General features: G+C 44.1%; 1 protein-coding gene across 4 annotated transcripts in view; it reads left to right on the top strand.

Moving 5' to 3' along the window:
- LOC123992704 (roundabout homolog 2-like) overlaps positions 1–18,397 on the top strand; it is a 66,503-nt gene that overhangs the window by 40,838 nt on the left and 7,268 nt on the right. For 3 of the 4 annotated variants that reach the window (XM_046294137.1, XM_046294136.1, XM_046294139.1), the window contains exons 6-20: positions 2,421–2,548; positions 6,000–6,124; positions 7,609–7,780; positions 7,997–8,202; positions 9,770–9,851; positions 10,110–10,284; positions 11,373–11,539; positions 11,732–11,853; positions 11,987–12,203; positions 12,433–12,548; positions 13,156–13,339; positions 13,577–13,795; positions 14,193–14,235; positions 14,354–14,460; positions 14,687–15,022. In XM_046294137.1, the coding sequence (XP_046150093.1) occupies positions 2,421–2,548; positions 6,000–6,124; positions 7,609–7,780; positions 7,997–8,202; positions 9,770–9,851; positions 10,110–10,284; positions 11,373–11,539; positions 11,732–11,853; positions 11,987–12,203; positions 12,433–12,548; positions 13,156–13,339; positions 13,577–13,795; positions 14,193–14,235; positions 14,354–14,460; positions 14,687–15,022 (2,399 nt within the window). The remainder of the gene's footprint in view (positions 1–2,420; positions 2,549–5,999; positions 6,125–7,608; positions 7,781–7,996; positions 8,203–9,769; positions 9,852–10,109; positions 10,285–11,372; positions 11,540–11,731; positions 11,854–11,986; positions 12,204–12,432; positions 12,549–13,155; positions 13,340–13,576; positions 13,796–14,192; positions 14,236–14,353; positions 14,461–14,686; positions 15,023–18,397) is intronic. The other variant, XM_046294138.1, reaches the window with a different exon arrangement.

The raw sequence follows: 18,397 nt of genomic DNA, 5'->3' as shown, positions 1-18,397 counted from the left end.
GCTGGTCCCACATGCTTCAAGAGGGTCACCATTGTTCCTGTTCCCAAGAAAGCTAAGGTAACTGAGCTAAACGACTACCGGGACTACCGGGACTTCCGTCATCATGAAGTGCTTTGAGAGACTAGTCAAGGACCATATCACCTCCACCCTACCTGACACCCTAGACCCACTCCAATTTGCTTATCGCCCCAATAGGTCCACAGATGACGCAATCACAACCACACTGCACACTGCTCTATCCCATCTGGACAAGAGGAATACCTATGTGAGAATGCTGTTCATCGACTACAGCTCAGCATTTAACACCATAGTACCATCCAAACTCGTCATCAAGCTCGAGACCCTGGGTCTCCACTCCGCCCTGTGCAACGGGGTACTGGACTTCCTGACGGGCCGCCCCCAGGTGGTGAGGGTAGGTAACATCTGCACCCCGCTGATCCTCAACACTGGGGCCCCACAAGGGTGCGTTCGGAGCCCCCTCCTGTACTCCCTGTTCACCCACGACTGCGTGGCCATGCATGCCTCCAACTCAGTCGTCAAGTTTGCGGACGACACTACAGTGGTAGGCTTGATTACCAACAACAACGAGATGGCCTACAGGGAGGAGGTGAGGGCCCTCGGAGTGTGGTGTCAGGAAAAGAACCTCACACTCAACGTCAACAAAACAAAGGAGATGATCGTGGACTTCAGGAAACAGCAGAGGGAGCACCCCCTATCCACATTGACGGGACAGTAGTGGAAAGGGTAGTAAGTTTTAAGTTCCTCGGTGTACAAATCACGGACAAACTGAATTGGTCCACCCACACAGACAGTGTGGTGAAGAAGGCGCAGCAGCGCCTCTTCAACCTCAGGAGGCTGAATAAATTTGGCTTGTCACCAAAAGCACTCACAAACTTCTACAGATGCACAATCGAGAGCATCCTGTCGGGCTGTATCACCGCCTGGTACGGCAACTGCTCCGCCCACAACCGTAAAGCTCTCCAGAGGGTAGTGAGGTCTGCACAACGCATCACTGGGGGAAAACCAACTGCCCTCCAGGACACGTACACCACCCGATGTAACAGGAAGGCCATAAAGATCATCAAGGACAACAACCACCCGAGCCACTGCCTGTTCACCCCGCTATCATCCAGAAGGCGAGGTCAGTACAGATGCATCAAAGCAGGGACCGAGAGACTGAAAAACAGCTTCTATCTCAAGGCCATCAGACTGTTAAACAGCCACCACTAACATTGAGTGGCTGATGCCAACATACTGACACAACTCCAGCTCACTTTAATAATAGAAATTGATGTAAAAATGTATCACTAGCCACCTTAAACAATGCCACTTAATATAATGTTTACATATCCTACATTACTCATCTCCTATGTATATACTGTACTCTATATCATGTACTGCATCTTGCCATCTGTATGTAATACATGTATCACTAGCCACTTTAAACTATGCCACTTTTATGTTTACATACCCTACATTACTCTTCTTATATTTACAGTGGGGCAAAAAAGTATTTAGTCAGCCACCAATTGTGCAAGTTCTCCCACTTAAAAAGATGAGCGGCCTGTAATTTTCATCATAGGTACACTTCAACTATGACAGACAAAATGAGAAAAAAATCCAGAAAATCACATTGTAGGATTTTTAATGAATTTATTTGCAAATTATGGTGGAAAATAAGTATTTGGTCAGTAACAAAAGTTTCTCAATACTTTGTTATATACCCTTTGTTGGCAATGACAGAGGTCAAATGTTTTCTGTAAGTCTTCACAAGGTTTTCACACACTGTTGCTGGTATTTTGGCCCATTCCTCCATGCAGATCTCCTCTAGAGCAGTGATGTTTTGGGCCTGTTGCTGGGCAACACGGAGTTTCAACTCCCTCCAAAGATTTTCTATGGGGTTTAAATATTTTGCTCCCGGATGATCTTCCAACTATCAAGTTGCAGAGTCACAGGAGGAACATTACCAGTCAAGAGTTTGGACACACCTACCCATTCAAGGGTTTGTTCATTTGGGTACAGCGCATCCCATAATCTCATTATCAGCTGTTGTCAAACACTCGTGAGTCTGAATGACGATGATGATTCTCTTCTTCAAAAGTATGCAGTGAATTCTACTAGATGAAAACCCAAAATTAGTATAACATCCTGGCATTTAAAGCTTACTCAATCTCAAAATTTCAAATACTACCAAACTTTCTATTTTCGCATACCTAAAATGCCTACTATTTAGAATGAAAGTATGGATTTTTCGACACAGAACTGGTCTTTCTGTCTGGTTTACTTTACGAAAAGACTTTGAAACAGAGTCAATCTCTCCCATGTTTAGTTTATGAAAATATTTCATAACTCTGACTTTCCTTCTCTCAATGGTTTACTTGATGCAACTACTTTTGACTCTCTGTGGGTCTCTGTCCTAGGTTTGAGATCCGCAGTGATAACACCCTGCGTCTGACCGGGGTGAGAGAGGAGGACGAGGGAACTTATACCTGTATGTCTGAGAACAGCGTGGGCAAGACGGAGGCTTCAGCCATGCTACAGGTCCATGGTAAGAAACAAATATTCACTCACTCACACTGATATACATTCTCGAAGGCACACTCATGCATGCAGTACAGTAGTCACACACTTACAGTGGCTTGTGAAAGTATTCACCCCCCCCTCTTGGCATTTTTCCTATTTTGTTGCCTTCAACCTGGAATTAATTTTTTTGTATCATTTGATTGGCAGAAGATGTCTACCACTTTGAAGATGTTAAATATTTTTATTGTGAAATAAGACAACAAAAAAACTTGTGTGCATAACTATTCACCCCCCCAAAGTCACCTTTGGCAGCAATTACCTCTGCAAGTCTCTTGGGATATGTCTCAATAAGCTTGGCACATCTATCCACTTGGAGTTCTTCCCATTCTTCAATGCAAAACTGCTCCAGCTCCTTTGAGTTGGATAGGTTCCGCTGGTGTACAGCAATCTTTAAGTCATACCACAGATTCTTAATTGGATTGATATCTGGGCTTTGACTAGGTCATTCCAAAACATGTAAATGTTTCCCCTTAAACCACTCAATTGTTGCTTTAGCAGTATGCTTAAGGTCATTGTCCTGCTGGAAGGTGAACCTCCATCCCACTCTCAAATCTCTGGAAGACTGAAACAGGTTTCCCTCAAGAATTTCCCTGTATTTATCGCCACCCATCATTCCTTCAATTCTGACCAGTTTCCCAGTCCCTGCCGATGGAAAAACATCCCCACAGCATGATGCTGCCACCACCATGCTTCACTGTGGGGATGTTGTTCTCGGGGTGATGAGAGGTGTGATGACATGCCTTTTGGTGAACACCAAACGTGTTTACTGGCCACTCTTCTATATAGCCCACCTCTGTGGAGTGTACGACTTAAAGTTGTCCTATGGATAGATACTCCAATCTCCGCTGTGGAGTTTTACAGCTCCTTCAGGGTTATCTTTGGTCTCTTTGTTGCCTCTCTGATCAATGCCCTCCTTGCCTGGTCTGTGAGTTTTGGTGGGTGGCCCTCTCTTGGGTGGTTTGTTGTGGTGCCATATTCTTTCAATTTTTTAATCATGGATTTAATGGTGCTCTGTGGGATGTTAAAAGTTTTGGATATTTTTTTTATAACCCAACCCTGATCTGTAGTTCTCCACAACTTTGTCCCTGATATGTTTGGAGAGCTCCTTGGTCTTCATGGTGCTGCTTGCTTGGTGGTGCCCCTTGCTTAATGGTGTTCCAGACTCTGGGGCCTTTCAGAACGTGTGTGTATGTATGTATATATGTATGTATATACTGAGATCATGTGACACTTAGATTGCACACAGGTGAACTTTTAACTAATTATGTGACTTTTGAAGGTAATTGGTTGCACCATATCTTATTTAGGGGCTTCATAGCAAAGAGGGTGAATACATATGCACGCACCACTTCTCCATTTTTAAAATGTAGATTTTTTTTTAAACAAGTAATTTTATTTCGCTTCACCAATTTTGTGTATGTCAATTACATGAAATCCAAATAAAAATATATTTAAATTACAGGTTGTAATGCAACAAAATAGGAAAAAAGCCAAGGGGGATGAATACTTTTGCAAGGCACTGTATGTCCACTTCATTTGACAGTGGTCATGAGGAGTTGTCAGAACTCTTCCCATCCATCTGGATGTGTTGGAATATCAATGTATCTGTGCTGTGCTCTCTTCTCTTCAACGCCACTGAAAGAAGCTTATGCTAAACCGTATGGATTACTCCCTCTGACAGCTGTTTGGGAGATGGTGGGCCAGAGAGCAAGACCACTATTAATAAGACGTTTGGTGTGTGTGTGTTGGCTGATGGGGAGTCAGGGTTGACTTCATCCTCCATTTGCTTTTGTCAGTCCTGATGAAATCTCATCCAGTTTCATTTTTAGCTCTAGAGCTAACAACTGATGGGGTTTTTAAACCAAGGGAAAGGAACTGTGATTGGGTAGGAAACAGGAGGAGGTGTGTCTTCTGATTGATGATTGGATTGGTGACTGATTGGTGAGTGATGATTTTCACCTGTGAGGGGAGAAGGAGAGACAAAAACACAGGATACATACACACACACACAGGATACCTGTATCTGTAAAATAGATGTTTTTTCAAATATATTTTTACATCTTGGGTGGCGGGGTTGTGATATTTTAATGCATGCAGTATCATCAGCACCTAATGGTATAAAAGTACCCGTAACGTGACTTAGTACTGGCCCGTTGCAGCACTCAGGCAGTGCAGTAAGTAAGCCTGTACTCTGACACAGTGACTTAATTTGTACCAGATTAAGGATTGCTATCAAATCAAATATATTTATATATATCCCTTTGTACATCAGCTGATATCTCAAAGTGCTGTACAAAAACCCAGCCTAAAACCCCAAACGGCAAGCAATGCAGGTGTAGAAGCACAGTGGTTAGGAAAAACTCTCTAGAAAGGTCAAAACCTAGGAAGAAACCGAGAGGAACCAGGCTGCTGTTTTTACTCTTATTAAAGAAGTGTGTTGATATATGAGGACATAAAGTTCATACATTCATTGACATACTGTTCTGTGTGTTACCATAGAAACCCATGATTTCTAAATGGGTAATTATTCCACTTCTTTTGATGTTTTTTTATATTGTAAAAACAAATCTAAATATCAAAAGGTAGAGGCAGTTGAACATAGTGAACATAAACCACATGACTGTTTAGTAACAGATTCTCTGCACGGTTCCCTGTTACATCCCCCCTGCTGGCTGGTGTTAGTGTAGTGAAGTCAGTCGCTCTCTGGCTGTGTGTGTATGTGTGTGTGCTCCATCTCTAACGTGGGAAGATCTGCTGTGTTCTCCCTCAGTGAGAAAATCAAGACACGACACAGATGACTCTGTTCCCTTGAGGTGTGTGTGTGTGTGTGTGTGTGTGTGTGTGTGTGTGTGTGTGTGTGTGTGTGTGTGTGTGTGTGTGTGTGTGTGTGTGTGTGTGTGTGTGTGTGTGTGTGTGTAAGACAGGGAAAATGCCTGCAGAGAAGATTAAGCAGCAGGAGAGCTCAGTCTATGGAAGGGAAGTCAGTGCTGTCGTTATTCAGTTAATGTCTATAGGAAGACGATGTGGTGGGATCAGAAGCAAGCTGTGGCCACAACACACAACCTGACCGCCAGTTCATTTCCACTGATATCACTCCAAAGTAAACTCACAAATACTATCACAATAGTTTGATTGGAATTAGATGATGGCTCGTCTCAGTATAAAAGATATGCTTCAATGTTTTCACTGGATAATGTGAGAATGATAGGGCAGATTCATCAGAAAGGGAAACCATGAGGGTTAAATGTGACAGCAGTCAAATCATGGAGTAAAAGGGTAGTGCTAAATGTTTAATCAATACTGTTCTGGCATTACTGAGTAGGTATTGATTTTGCAGGGGAGGCGCGATAAAATGGTGAATTCAAATGCTAAAGCCTAAAACCTGAATCTCCTAAAAGAGTGTTTCTCCTCTCCAGTGCCCCCACAGATCGCCATCAAACCCCGGGACCAGAACTCTGCTCAGGGCCGCAGTGTCACCTTCCGCTGTGGCACCAGAGGAAACCCCACACCTGCCATCTTCTGGAAGAAAGAAGGAAGCCAGGTAACAGTGTCACTTCCTGACAAACGGAGAGAGACCAATAAAGACTACCCCCTAAAAAATGAAAGACTAATACCTTGTAAAGAGGTTAAAATAATTAAAGAAAATTCCAACTGTACACACTACAACATGTGTAGTTGTAGATAAATGGCACTTTTAAACTGATCAACAAAGTAGTGATGTTTTTATGTCCTATTTTAGTCATTTGGCAGACACTCTTATCCAGAGCGACTTACAGTAGTGAGTGGATACATTTAACAAAATAAAAATACAACTTTTTCCTGTCCTGTTCCCCCGTGGGAAACGAAGCCACAACCCTGGCATTGCAAGCGCCATGCTCTACCAACTGAGCCGCACGGGACCAGTAGGATTTTGTGGTGTTTTAGCCTTATTTGTGCTCAACAATCTGTTATTTTGATCAGCAGCAGATAAATAGTTTTCTCACCATGTTTGTTAGTTGGTGACTCATTTGATTCCTCTCAGCTTGAAAACAAACCCGGGAATCGTTAGATTTAACAGCGCTTTCTCACTTATTTTCATGATTGCCCGGGCTCTTGAAGAGACGTTGGCCGAGGTGAAATGAGGGAGGGAGCTCATTTGCATTTGGCTATAAAATGCAAATACTGATACGTGTTGGAAAGAGTGACAGAGAGTGCGTTGGCGAGGAAGTCGCTGTTGCCTGCAGACCGAGGAAGGGTAGAGGAGGGGGTTGACTCAGATGAGCTACATCAGGTGGGAGAAGAGCTGCTTCCCTGGAAAATACCGTAGGCACAGGAACACTACATTTAACACCTTCTGTCATTATAACTTAATAGAAATACATTCTGATAACAGAGGGAGAACAATAAAGATGTAAGTAAGTGTTTCACGGTAAGGTCTACTACACCTGTTGTATTCAGCGCATGTGACAAATGCAATTAGATTTTATTTGACTAGATGGTTGTGGTAGAGGAGTTAACCCTCAGGTCTGCCATGCAGGGGAAGTTGGCCTGAGGCTCTCTGAATAAGTTTCATTGTGTTCCAGTCTGTGATAGTTGTGGTGCCTAGTCGGGCCCCTGCTTGTGAAGCGGTTTGCTGTACTTTTGGGATTATCTTGTGGGTTTATAACCCTGGTCCTCCACTCAGTCTATGCCTCTTACAGGAATTAGATGGATGGGGAGATGGATGGAAGGATGTTCCTTCCCCCTATTCATGCCCATCTCCCTTTCTCATCACTCTGGCTGTGTGTAAAGCGTCTGTCACCTCACATCAAGCCAACAAACCAAAACAAAAGTCCCAAGTCATCTCCTGCTATTCTGTATAATGCATGCATAAAGTACATCTCTGATTCATCACTAGCTAAGATGCAAGTGTTACTTTCTCGCTGTGTGTGTGTGTGTGTGTGTGTGTGTGTGTGTGTGTGTGTGTGTGTGTGTGTGTGTGTGTGTGTGTGTGTGTGTGTGTGTGTGTGTGTGTGTGTGTGTGTGTGTGTGTGTGTGTGTGTGTAGATGCTGCTGTTTCCTGGCCAGCACTTCTCCCAGTCCGGCCGCTACTCTGTGTCCATGAGTGGAGAGCTGTCCATCACCGATGTGCACCCAGAGGATTCTGGGTATTATATCTGCCAGGCCATCAGTGTAGCAGGAAGTGTCCTGACCAAAGCCCTGCTGGAGGTGGAAGAGGGTGAGATTCAGGGGGTTACTTTGGGACGAGGAAGGAATATGGTACTGGGAGGGGAGAGCCCAGTACAAATACATTGATATTATAACATGCATGTATGGATTAGCAGGTAGGCTCTGACAGCTCTACATAACCACTGTCAAATAGAGTGGACATTACAGCGTGTGTGACAGGACCCACTGATATAATGTCCTGTCGGTTATTCCCTCTCCCCCATAGGTCCTTCACACCGTGTTCCACCAATAATCCGCCAAGGCCCTGCCAATCTGACTTTGGCTCTGGGGTCCGTTGCCCAGTTTCACTGTCGTGCGATTGGTGGACCCTCACTAAAGATCGGATGGGAAAAGGATGGGAAAAAGATTGTGGAGGACGACCCCCGCATGAACCTGATGGAGAACGGGACACTGCAGATCACTAATGTTGAGGTACTTGTATGATGTCATGGAATAAAAATATGTCTGGGATTGGATTTGTCTTTTGATCCTCATGAATAAATGAGTATTGCGCGGCTGGACAGAAATGCCATCCATCATCTATACATTTTTACTTTCCCCAATGCCAGAGGGCAATGTTTTTATGTTCTCCTCCATTACAATTTTTTTTTAAAGTCTAGGTGAAACTGAATTTCAAACAGACTTCTCCGGTGTGATTACGTGCCTATGCAGTGTGTAATGTTAATGAATGGACTTGTTTGTAAATGTGTTCTGCTTTGATGAAAGACCAGTCAGTGGCCCTTTTGTGCTGTGGCCTCACTGGAGGTGGCCGTGCGGAGCGGGGAGTGCAGCATCGTTTGTTATAATTGACTGTGGCCCCGCATGATTAACGATCTCAGAGCCTTTAATTACATCTCTGGCACAACTCTCTCTCGCTCTCGCTCTCTCTCTCGCTCTCTCTCTCGCTCTCTCTCTCGCTCTCTCTCTCGCTCTCTCTCTCGCTCTCTCTCTCGCTCTCTCTCTCGCTCTCTCTCTCGCTCTCTCTCTCTCGCTCTCTCTCTCGCTCTCTCTCTCGCTCTCTCTCTCGCTCTCTCTCTCGCTCTCTCTCTCGCTCTCTCGCTCTCTCTCTCGCTCTCTCTCTCGCTCTCTCTCTCTCTCTGTCATCACTGTGTCATGCTCAGCATTTGTGCTCAGCAAACTTGGAGCATTAACACAAAGTCCAATGCATCAACGAGGCGGGGGAAATATGCCATGCCACTGCGCTCAATGGAACAGAAGAGATGCATTAGCTTGGCATCAAGAGGGAGGGAGAGGACCAGTTCTAGAGGGAGAAAGAGGGACTACAAATATTTAGCCTAGTGATGCCCCTCCTAGTCTTCAATATTTCAGCAGTGGTCAAACTCACACAGAGTTCATCTGTCCACATGCTACCAGTCCACCAACCAGAGGTCAAATCTAATATGAATTTATGTTGGTTACAGTAGACTGGCACTCCGCTAGCCCAGTGTTGGTAACACCATTAGGCCAGTGAAGCATGAGGATATGTATACAGTACTGTGGCAAAGGAGAGCAGGTAGACCAGGGGTGTCAAACACATTCCATGGAGGACCTAGTGTCTGCTGGTTTAATTTTGTCCTTTCAATTAAGCTCTAGACAACAAGGTGTGGGGAGTTCCTTACTAATAATTTAGCTTAATTCATGAATCAAGTACAAGGAAGGAGCGATAACCCGCAGTCACTCAGACCTCTGGAATGAGTTTAACACCTGTGAGCTAGACCATGTAGACTACTGTTCACTCAGGACTCCTAGTGCTGCTGTGGCTGAGGGATGTCTGCTTTGTGGCAAAGTGGCATGTTATAAAAGCTTTTACCTTTAAACTTCTAAAAATGAGTCTCAGGCAGCAAAGCAGTGAACAAAAAAGCTATTAATAAGTCAAAAGAGGAGATCCACTGGGATTGGCTCCACTTGGATTAGCAAACACAGTATCTAAAGCACCATGGTTCCAATGTTTTGGGTCCCCTCCTCATGTAAGGGAGCTAAAATGCACATCTGTTGCTAGGATACGGATTCGGGAATGTACACGTGTGTGGTGTCCAGCGCAACGGGGGAGTCTAGCTGGAGTGGGACACTCACCATGAGAGGTAAACACACACAATTCTCTCAGCGCCTCACAAAACTAAACACCACTGGTTTCAAATTATACATTACATTATACGGAAACCTACTTTCCTGCTTTAGCTACAGTATTCACCACTACTGTGTGTGAATATCAACAGACTTGAAAAATAAACAGTCAAACTCATACTATATCCCAGTACACTACCACACACCACTATATCCCGGTACCATTATCACACCCCACCACTGTGTCTCATGCCGGATCCCTGTTTATGTCCCAGAGGATGGAGCCCCTGGGTCATCAGTTCCCCGGGTGTCAGAGTCCATCCAGCTGCCAGGGCCGCCCCAGAGGCCTGTGGTGACGGAGGTGACCAGGGGCACAGTCACCCTCACCTGGCAGTCCAACCCCCACGAGGGTGGGGCCGCTGTGACCTTCTACATCATCGAGGCCTTCAGGTACTGTATGACATGCAAGGACTGAGTACCAGAGCCATATATTTGCAAAACGCATTGCCCAACCTCTCATAATACATGGCTCTGCAGGACACCAAATAAATAGAGGATTTCTATTTCAATGCTTTCTAGGTCTGTTGCTATATCAGTTGTGTTCTTGATGTGTATTTTATTCACATACAGAGAATGTCCATTTGGTTTAACTAAGCCATTCATACATGTGCTACAGGGACAGGAAATAACGACATGAAGGGAAACCGAGCCGTGGCAGATTTAATAAAAGTGTTCTGGAGCAGAGAATCATAGAATCAGTTGCCTAAAGGGGTATAAAAGCAGCATTTTCCCCATGGTCCTGGACTGCACTGACCTGGGGCTATGGAAGGGAAGCCCAGCCAGAGAGCTCATCACAGACAGAGAGGTCAGAGGCTCAGGACAGGCAGAGCCAGACACAGACAGGCCAACAGGCTGCCTGTTGATTGGCACGGAGACTGACAGCACAGTTTGAGAGGAGATATTCCCATGGGTAGCTGTTAGCTGCTTTCCTAAAACTTCATCTAACAGAGCACAGTCTTTAAATAGAGCTAGCTGCTGGATGGAAACATATCCTATTATTCCTCCGCTAACCCTCCTAGGACTGGTGAACAGGGCTTAATGGAAGGAGAGGGGGGAGGAGAGGGATGCTTGAAGGGGGTTGGAGTACAGTAGAGGGCAGATTGCCATGCAGATCTTCTATGACACCTAATTGAGGAGCAGGTAAGAGTTCGGAAGAGTTTGTTCGTTTTGGACTTCGGTAAGGGTTTTTTCGTCTGTTTGAACACATTATTTTTCTACGCCCCTTGAAAATTAATGACAGATTTCTTGCGTTATCGTAGATTAATTCGGACTATTTTGAAGAAGTGTATACTGGCTACGGCATCTCAAAATGGTCAAATAGTACTATTGTCCCTTTTTTGTTGTTTTTCAAGGTCTTTTAAGGGAGTATGTTAGCCCACTCGTTCGGTTCGGCTAGCCGAGTCCTCATATCAGTATAAGGACAAGGCCAGACAATCCTACCAGAATTCAATCTGTAATTGATAAATGTTCTTTTCCAGCAAATCTGTTGGCAGTGTGTGGCAGACGGTAGCTGACCGTGTGAAACAGGAGAAGCACACAGTCATTGGCCTGTACCCAAACACTGTCTACCTGTTCATCGTCCGAGCGGTCAACTCCTACGGTCTGAGTGACCCCAGCCCCATCTCTGAACCCATCAGGACACAGGGTCAGTATGGGCACAGAATAGCATATAATGTGCATAATCACTCAATCACTTGAACTGTTTCGTAGTAAAGTGTTACGTGATGTTAGGCTGTTTTGAGTGCAGTGTGGTATGACATCAGGCTGTTCTCAATGCAATGTGGTATGATGTCAGGCTCTTCTGAGTGCAGTTCTCTCTGTCTCTGTGTTGTTGTAGATGGGAGTCCTACAGAGCAGGGGGTGGACCACAGACATGTGCAGAGAGAACTAGGGGAGGTGTCTGTCTTCCTGCAGAAACCTGTGGTCCTATCACCCACCAGTGCCCAGGTCTCCTGGACTGTGAGTAACACTGAGTATTCTAATCTGGAGAAACAATATGCTACTTTATACTGTGCTACATACTTTACAATATATTGGAGTAGATCAATACCCACCTCCTATGTCCCTCCTCCTGTGTTCTGTCATTGGCCAGGTGGCGCGTCAATCTCAGTATGTGCAGGGCTACAGGCTGCTGTACCGCTCCATTGGCAGCGTCTGGTTGGTCCAGGACGTGAAGGCTGGGCCTGAGCTTAGCACTGTCCTATCAGACCTGCGCACGGACACAGAGTATGAGGTGAAGGTCCTTCCCTACTTCAACAAGCTGCAGGGACTGGACAGCCCCCTGGTGCTGCTACGCACCCCTGAGGAGGGTAAGACACGCAGCGGGATGCAGGAGAGTCCCTCTCTGAAGTAGTGTACTATGCCTACAGACTTCTTTATTGTCTTGCAAGAGCAGTAAGAATCCATTTTCCTTAGAATGTAGTAAAGTTTTTTTTTTTTGCTTCTAAAATGACTCTAATCAATGCTGTTATATGCTACTCTAGAACACCACAGCACAATTTTGTTAACTAACAGTTTTCCATATTCACATCCTTCCAGTGTTGAGTGCTCCCCCGCAGGCTGTGTCAGTGGTCCAGCTCAGCAACAGCTCCAGCATCCGTGTCTCCTGGGAGCCTCCCTCTGACGATCAGAGTGGTATAGTCCTGGAGTACAAGGTGAGATTACAGCATGGAGACTGTTGAAGCTGTACCTGCTTGGAGGAAAATGCTACTCTAGACTACTGTCTGATGTTAATATAGTGAAATGTGGACAGTTAATTGGTCACTACAACTGTTCGTGGGAAAGAAAAATGTAATATTTGTTTGAATCAGCAATGTGCTGATTTTAAGCAGTAGGTTTTATCAATGTTGCCAAAACATGCTGTGCAGAACAGAAATGCAGTGCTAGTGGTTTTAATTAAACATTGCAAATTGCTCCCTGATTAGTATCTGTTAACAGCAACACTTCTATAGAATACAAAAACACAATTGAACAAATTTAGTCCTCAGATTTAAATAATTTGTCCTCATCTTGTCAATTGGATCTCCTCTTAAGTTTTGATTTGCAGTCCCCAAAAAAATGTTCTCAGACTTTTCTGGAAAGGCTTTTAAAGCCTATTGTATCCCCATGTTGAGCTGGCTTACAACAACAAAATATCTCCACTTATGGTTCAATTGTTCTCTTGGCAACATGATCGACTTGATGCTTCTAGTGTTTTTAAATGTTGTAGGTCATTTCTGTCCCTCCACCACTTAGTATCACGCTTGTTTCTCTGTCTGTCAGGTCTGGTGCCTGGGAAGTGACTCTGAGATGAAGACAGAGAGCCATATCAACAGGACAGTGGATGGAGCAGTATTGTCCATCCTACTGACTGGGCTGCTACCAGACCTCCAGTACAATGTGATGGTGGCTGCAGTCACCATCTTGGGAGTTGGTGAACATAGCCCACCTATAGACCTGGTCCTCAGTGAGTCAGCTTTACCACCTTAGATGCAACATTAATAGCCTGTCAACTTGGTCCTCAGTCAATAATGGGAGATGACTAAAGACGAGGCTTGAGGTTTCTGAATTGTTTGTTACTGGTATACTGTATTTCAACACTTCTTGCTAGAAATCCAATGGGGTTAGTTATTGTCGGTTTATTCAGGAAGCCATATTGGAAATGAATTTGCCAGACTGATAACCTGGACTCTCTATCATTCAGCCCTGTCACTGGACATGCCTTCAGACCCTCTGCAGAAAGACAGCAGCCTCAGTCTATCAGAGCAGATCATGGGTGTGGTCTGCCAACCAGCGTTCATCGCTGGGTTGGGTGTGGCTCCGTGGCTGGCGCTCATGGGTTTCAGTGGTTGGCTGTACTGTCGCCACCGCAGGAGGAAGGAGCTGGGACACTACACCACCTCATTCGCCTACACACCTGCAGGTATACTGTAACATCCTCAACCCGACACTGTATTCACATAGCATACAAACGACACCATTAGCATTACAATACTAGCTTGTTCCAATCCTGTCACCATCACATTTGCCAAGTCTGAGTGTCTTAAATGTGACTTATTGTAATCTGTGGGTTCTGAATCCTAGTGTTGCTGTGATATGCCTTTTTAGTGTATCTAGGTCAGACTCAGAAGCATGGCCTTAATGAAATTACAAAAAAAAAATGGCATGCCTGAATCACACACAAGTGGGACATACTGTTTTGTGCCCTTGAGTATACGGCATATGATCTGAATTTGTTTGGCAAACAGCCCTAGATGAAAGCCACTGCATAATAAAGAGATTTTAATTGCAGCCATTGCTTTTGTTGTTTTTTCCTGCAGTTGGATTCGCTCACATTGAAGGATCTGGTCTCAGCAACGGAAGGTAGAGATCTTGGTTTTACTCAGAGCATCAATGTAAACATGAGTGGACTCGTTTTTTAAATGACAAACAGCAGACTTACAGTAATATCTGACCTTTAGTTCTCTCCATCTGTCTACAGTAGACCAGGGATGCTGGGCTCCAACATTGGGAACGTTGCCCAGAATGGAAAAGACTCCGTCAACTGTTGCTCTGGCAAACTGGACTCTACAGACAGATACTACAATGGTGAGAGCCGACAGTCACATCTTGGGATGGGATAAAATGCAGTAGTTTGAATAGAAGCTAAATGAATAGTAATACGCTGCCTTTACAGCTCAAATGATGGAACCTATTTGAGATAGTGATTTTGTGATTGACCAGGAAATTGCAGAGGGAAGATCAAGTGGTTCATTCAAGGAAATAAATGTTTGACTTTTTAAATGTTTTAATGACTTTCTATTTCTCACTGCAGTTGCCATCTCCAATTACCTGAGCCAGTCTGAGAAATACAGCTCAGTGTCCACTGACAGTCCCATCTACAGCACCATCAATACAGCTGCTGCTGAGGACTTGCAGGGTTTAGCCTACTACAACACATACTCCAACACCCGCTGCACCCAGGGCTCCAACACCCCCTGCACCCAGGGCTCCAACACCACCTGCACCCAGGGCCCTGACTCCTCTGCCAGTACCCCTGTCCTCTCCAACTTTGGCCTCTTCGGTCTGGTGCAAGACCTGGACCAGTGGACCATCCAGTCTGGACAGTCTGTAGAATACACCAAGATGCAGTACGCCAGGACAAGCAATGGTACAGGCACCAATTACACTTCTCATGTACTGTAGTTAAGGGCTCATGGAATGTTAAGTGGTGAGGATATACAGTACCAGTCAAAAGTTTGGACACACCTACTCATTCCCGGGTTTTTCTTTATTGTTACTGTTTCTACATTGTAGATTAATAGCGAAGACATCAAAACTAAGAAATAATACATATGGAATGATGTAGTAACCAAACAAGTGTTAAACAAATCAAAATATTTGAGTCTTCAAAGTAGCCACCCTTTGCCTCGATGACAGTTTTGCACACTCTTGGCATTCTCTCAACCAGCTTCACCTGGAATGCTTTTCCAACGGTCTTGAGGGAGTTCCCACATATGCTGAGCACTTGTTGGCTGCTTTTTCTTCACTCTGTGGCCCCAACTCATCCCAAACCATCTCAATTGTACTGGGCTCCCGAGTGGCGCAGCGGTCTAAGGCACTGCATCTCAGTCCCATAGTGCAGCGCACAATTGGCCCAATGTCGTCCGAGTTTGACCGGTGTAGGCCGTCAATGTAAGTAAATCTGAATTTTGAAGCATTTATTTGGGCTGCAATTTCTGAGGCTGGTAACTCTAATGAACTTATCCTCCACAGCAGAGGTAACTCGGGGTCTTCCTTTCCTGTGCCGATCCACATGAGAGCCAGTTTCATCATAGCGCTTGATGTTTTTTTGCGACAGGAAATTTTCCCGATTGACTGACCTGAAAACATTGATGGACTGTCGTTTCTCTTTGCCCCCCCCCCCTCCCACTTTGTCACAACACAACTGATTGGCTCAGACACATTAAGAAGGAAAAACATTTCACAAATAAATGTTTAACAAGGCACACTTGATAATTGAAATGTATTCCAAGTGACTACCTAATAAAGTTGGTTGAGAGAATACCAAGAGTGTGCAAAGCTGTAATCAAGGCAATTGGTGGCTACTAATGAAGACTCTAAAATATATTTTGATTTGTCTAACACTTTTTTGGTTACTACATGATTCCATATGTGTTATTTCATAGTTTTGATGTCTTCACTATTATTCTACAATGTAGAAATTTGTAAAATATAGAAAAACCCTTGAGTGGGTGTGTCCAAACTTTTGATTGGTACTGTAGCTAACTTTGTTACATAGTTGATGAGGGTGTGTGTGTGTGTGTAGACATCAAAACTATGAAATAACACATGGAATCATGTAGTAACCAAAAGTGTGTGTGTGGTGTGTGGTGTGTGTGCACTACCGTTCAAAAGTTTGGGGTCACTTAGAAATGCACTTTTTTTGTTGTCCATTTAAAATAACATCAAATTGATCAGAAATACAGTGTAGACATTGTTAATGTTGTAAATGACTATTGTAGCTGGAAAATATGTTTTTTAATGGAATATCTACATAGGCGAACAAAGGCCCATTATCAGCAACCATCACTCCTGTGTTCCAATGGCACGTTGTGTTAGCTAATCCAAGTTTATAATTTTAAAAGGCTAATTGATCATTAGAAAACCCTTCTGCAATTATGTTAGCAAAGCTGAAAACTGTTGTTCTTATTAAAGAAGCAATAAAACTGTCCTTCTTTAGACTAGTTGAGTACCTGGAGCATCAGAATTTGTGGGTGCATTACAGGCTAAAAATGGCTAGAAACAAAACTTTCTTCTGAAACTCGTCAGTCTTTTCTTGTTCTGAGAAATGAAGGCTATTCCACGTGAGAAATTGCCAAGAAACTGAAGATCTTGTACAGTGCTGTGTACTACTCCCTTCCCAGAACAGCGCAAACTGGCGCTAACCAGAATAGAAAGAGGAGTGGGAGGCCCGGGTGCACAACTGAGCAAGAGGACAAGTACATTAGAGTGTCTAGTTTTGAGAAACCGACGCCTCACAAGTCCTCAACTGGTAGCTTCATTAAATAGTATCCGCAGACCACCAACCTCAATGTCAACAGTGAAGAGACGACTCCAGGATGCTGGCCTTCTAGGCAGAGTTTCCAGATACAATTGTCATTTACAACATTAACAATGTCTACACTGTATTTCTGATAAATTTGATGTTATTTTAATGGACAAAAAATGTGCTTTTCTTTCAAAAACAAGGACATTTCTAAGTGAACCCAAACCTTTGAACGGTTATGTGTATATACAGTTGAAGTCGGAAGTTTACAAAGCCAAATACATTTAAACTCAGTTTTTCACTATTCCTGACATTTAATCCTAGTAAAATTACCTGTCTTAGGTCAGTTAGAATCACCACTTTATTTTAAGAATGTGAAATGTCAGAATAATAGTAGTGATTTATTTTAGCTTTTATTTCTTTCATCACATTCCCAGTGGATCAGAAGTTTATACACTCAATTACTATTCGGTAGCATTGCCTTTAAATTGTTTAACTTGGTTCAAACATTTCAGATAGCCTTCCACAAGCTTCCCATAATAAGTTGAGTGAATTTTGGCCCATTCCTCCTGAGAGCTGGTGTAACTGAGTCAGGTTTGTAGGCCTTTTTCAGTCCTGCCCACAAATGTTCTAAAGGATTGAGGTCAGGGCTTTGTGATGGCCACTCCAATACCTTGACTTTGTTGTCCTTAAGACATTTTGACACAACTTTAGAAGTGTGCTTGGGGTCATTGCTCATTTGGAAGTCCCATTTGCGACCAAGATTAACTTCCTGACTGATGTCTTGAGATTTTGCTTCCATATATCCACATACTTTTCCTCCCTCATGATGACATCTATTTTGTGAAGTGCACCAGTCCCTCCTGCAGCAAAGCACCCCCACAACATGATGCTGCCACCCCCACGCTTCACGGTTGGGATGGTGTTCTATGGCTTGCAAGCCTCCCCCTTTTTTCCTCCAAACATAACAATGGTCATTATGGCCAACAGTTCTATTTTTGTTTCATCAGACCAGAGGACATTTCTCCAAAAAGTATGATCTTTGGCCCCACGTGCAGTTGCAAACCGTAGTCTGGCTTTTTTATGGCGGTTTTGGAGCAGTGGGTTCTTCCTTGCTGAGCGGCCTTTCAGGTTGTCGATATAGGACTCGTTTTACTGTGGATATAGATACTTTTGTACCTGTTTCCCCCAGCATCTTTACAAGGTCCTTTGCTGTTGTTCTGGGATTGATTCACACTATTCGTTCCAATGTAAGTTCATCTCTAGGAGACCGAACACGTCTCCTTCCTGAGCGGTATGATGGCTGCGTGGTCCCATGGTATTTATACTTGCGTAATATTGTTTGTACAGATGAACGTTGTACCTTCAGGCGTTTGGAAATTGCTCCCAAGGATGAGCCAGATTTGTGTAGGTCTACATTTTTCTTTTCCTGAGGTCTTGGCTGATTTTTTTTCCCCCCATGATGTCAAGCAGAGGCACTGAGTTTTAAGGTAGGCC

Source organism: Oncorhynchus gorbuscha, linkage group LG13 (genome assembly GCF_021184085.1).
Source record: "Oncorhynchus gorbuscha isolate QuinsamMale2020 ecotype Even-year linkage group LG13, OgorEven_v1.0, whole genome shotgun sequence".
Classification (NCBI taxonomy): domain Eukaryota; kingdom Metazoa; phylum Chordata; class Actinopteri; order Salmoniformes; family Salmonidae; genus Oncorhynchus; species Oncorhynchus gorbuscha.
This window is presented reverse-complemented; position numbering and strand designations above follow the sequence as displayed.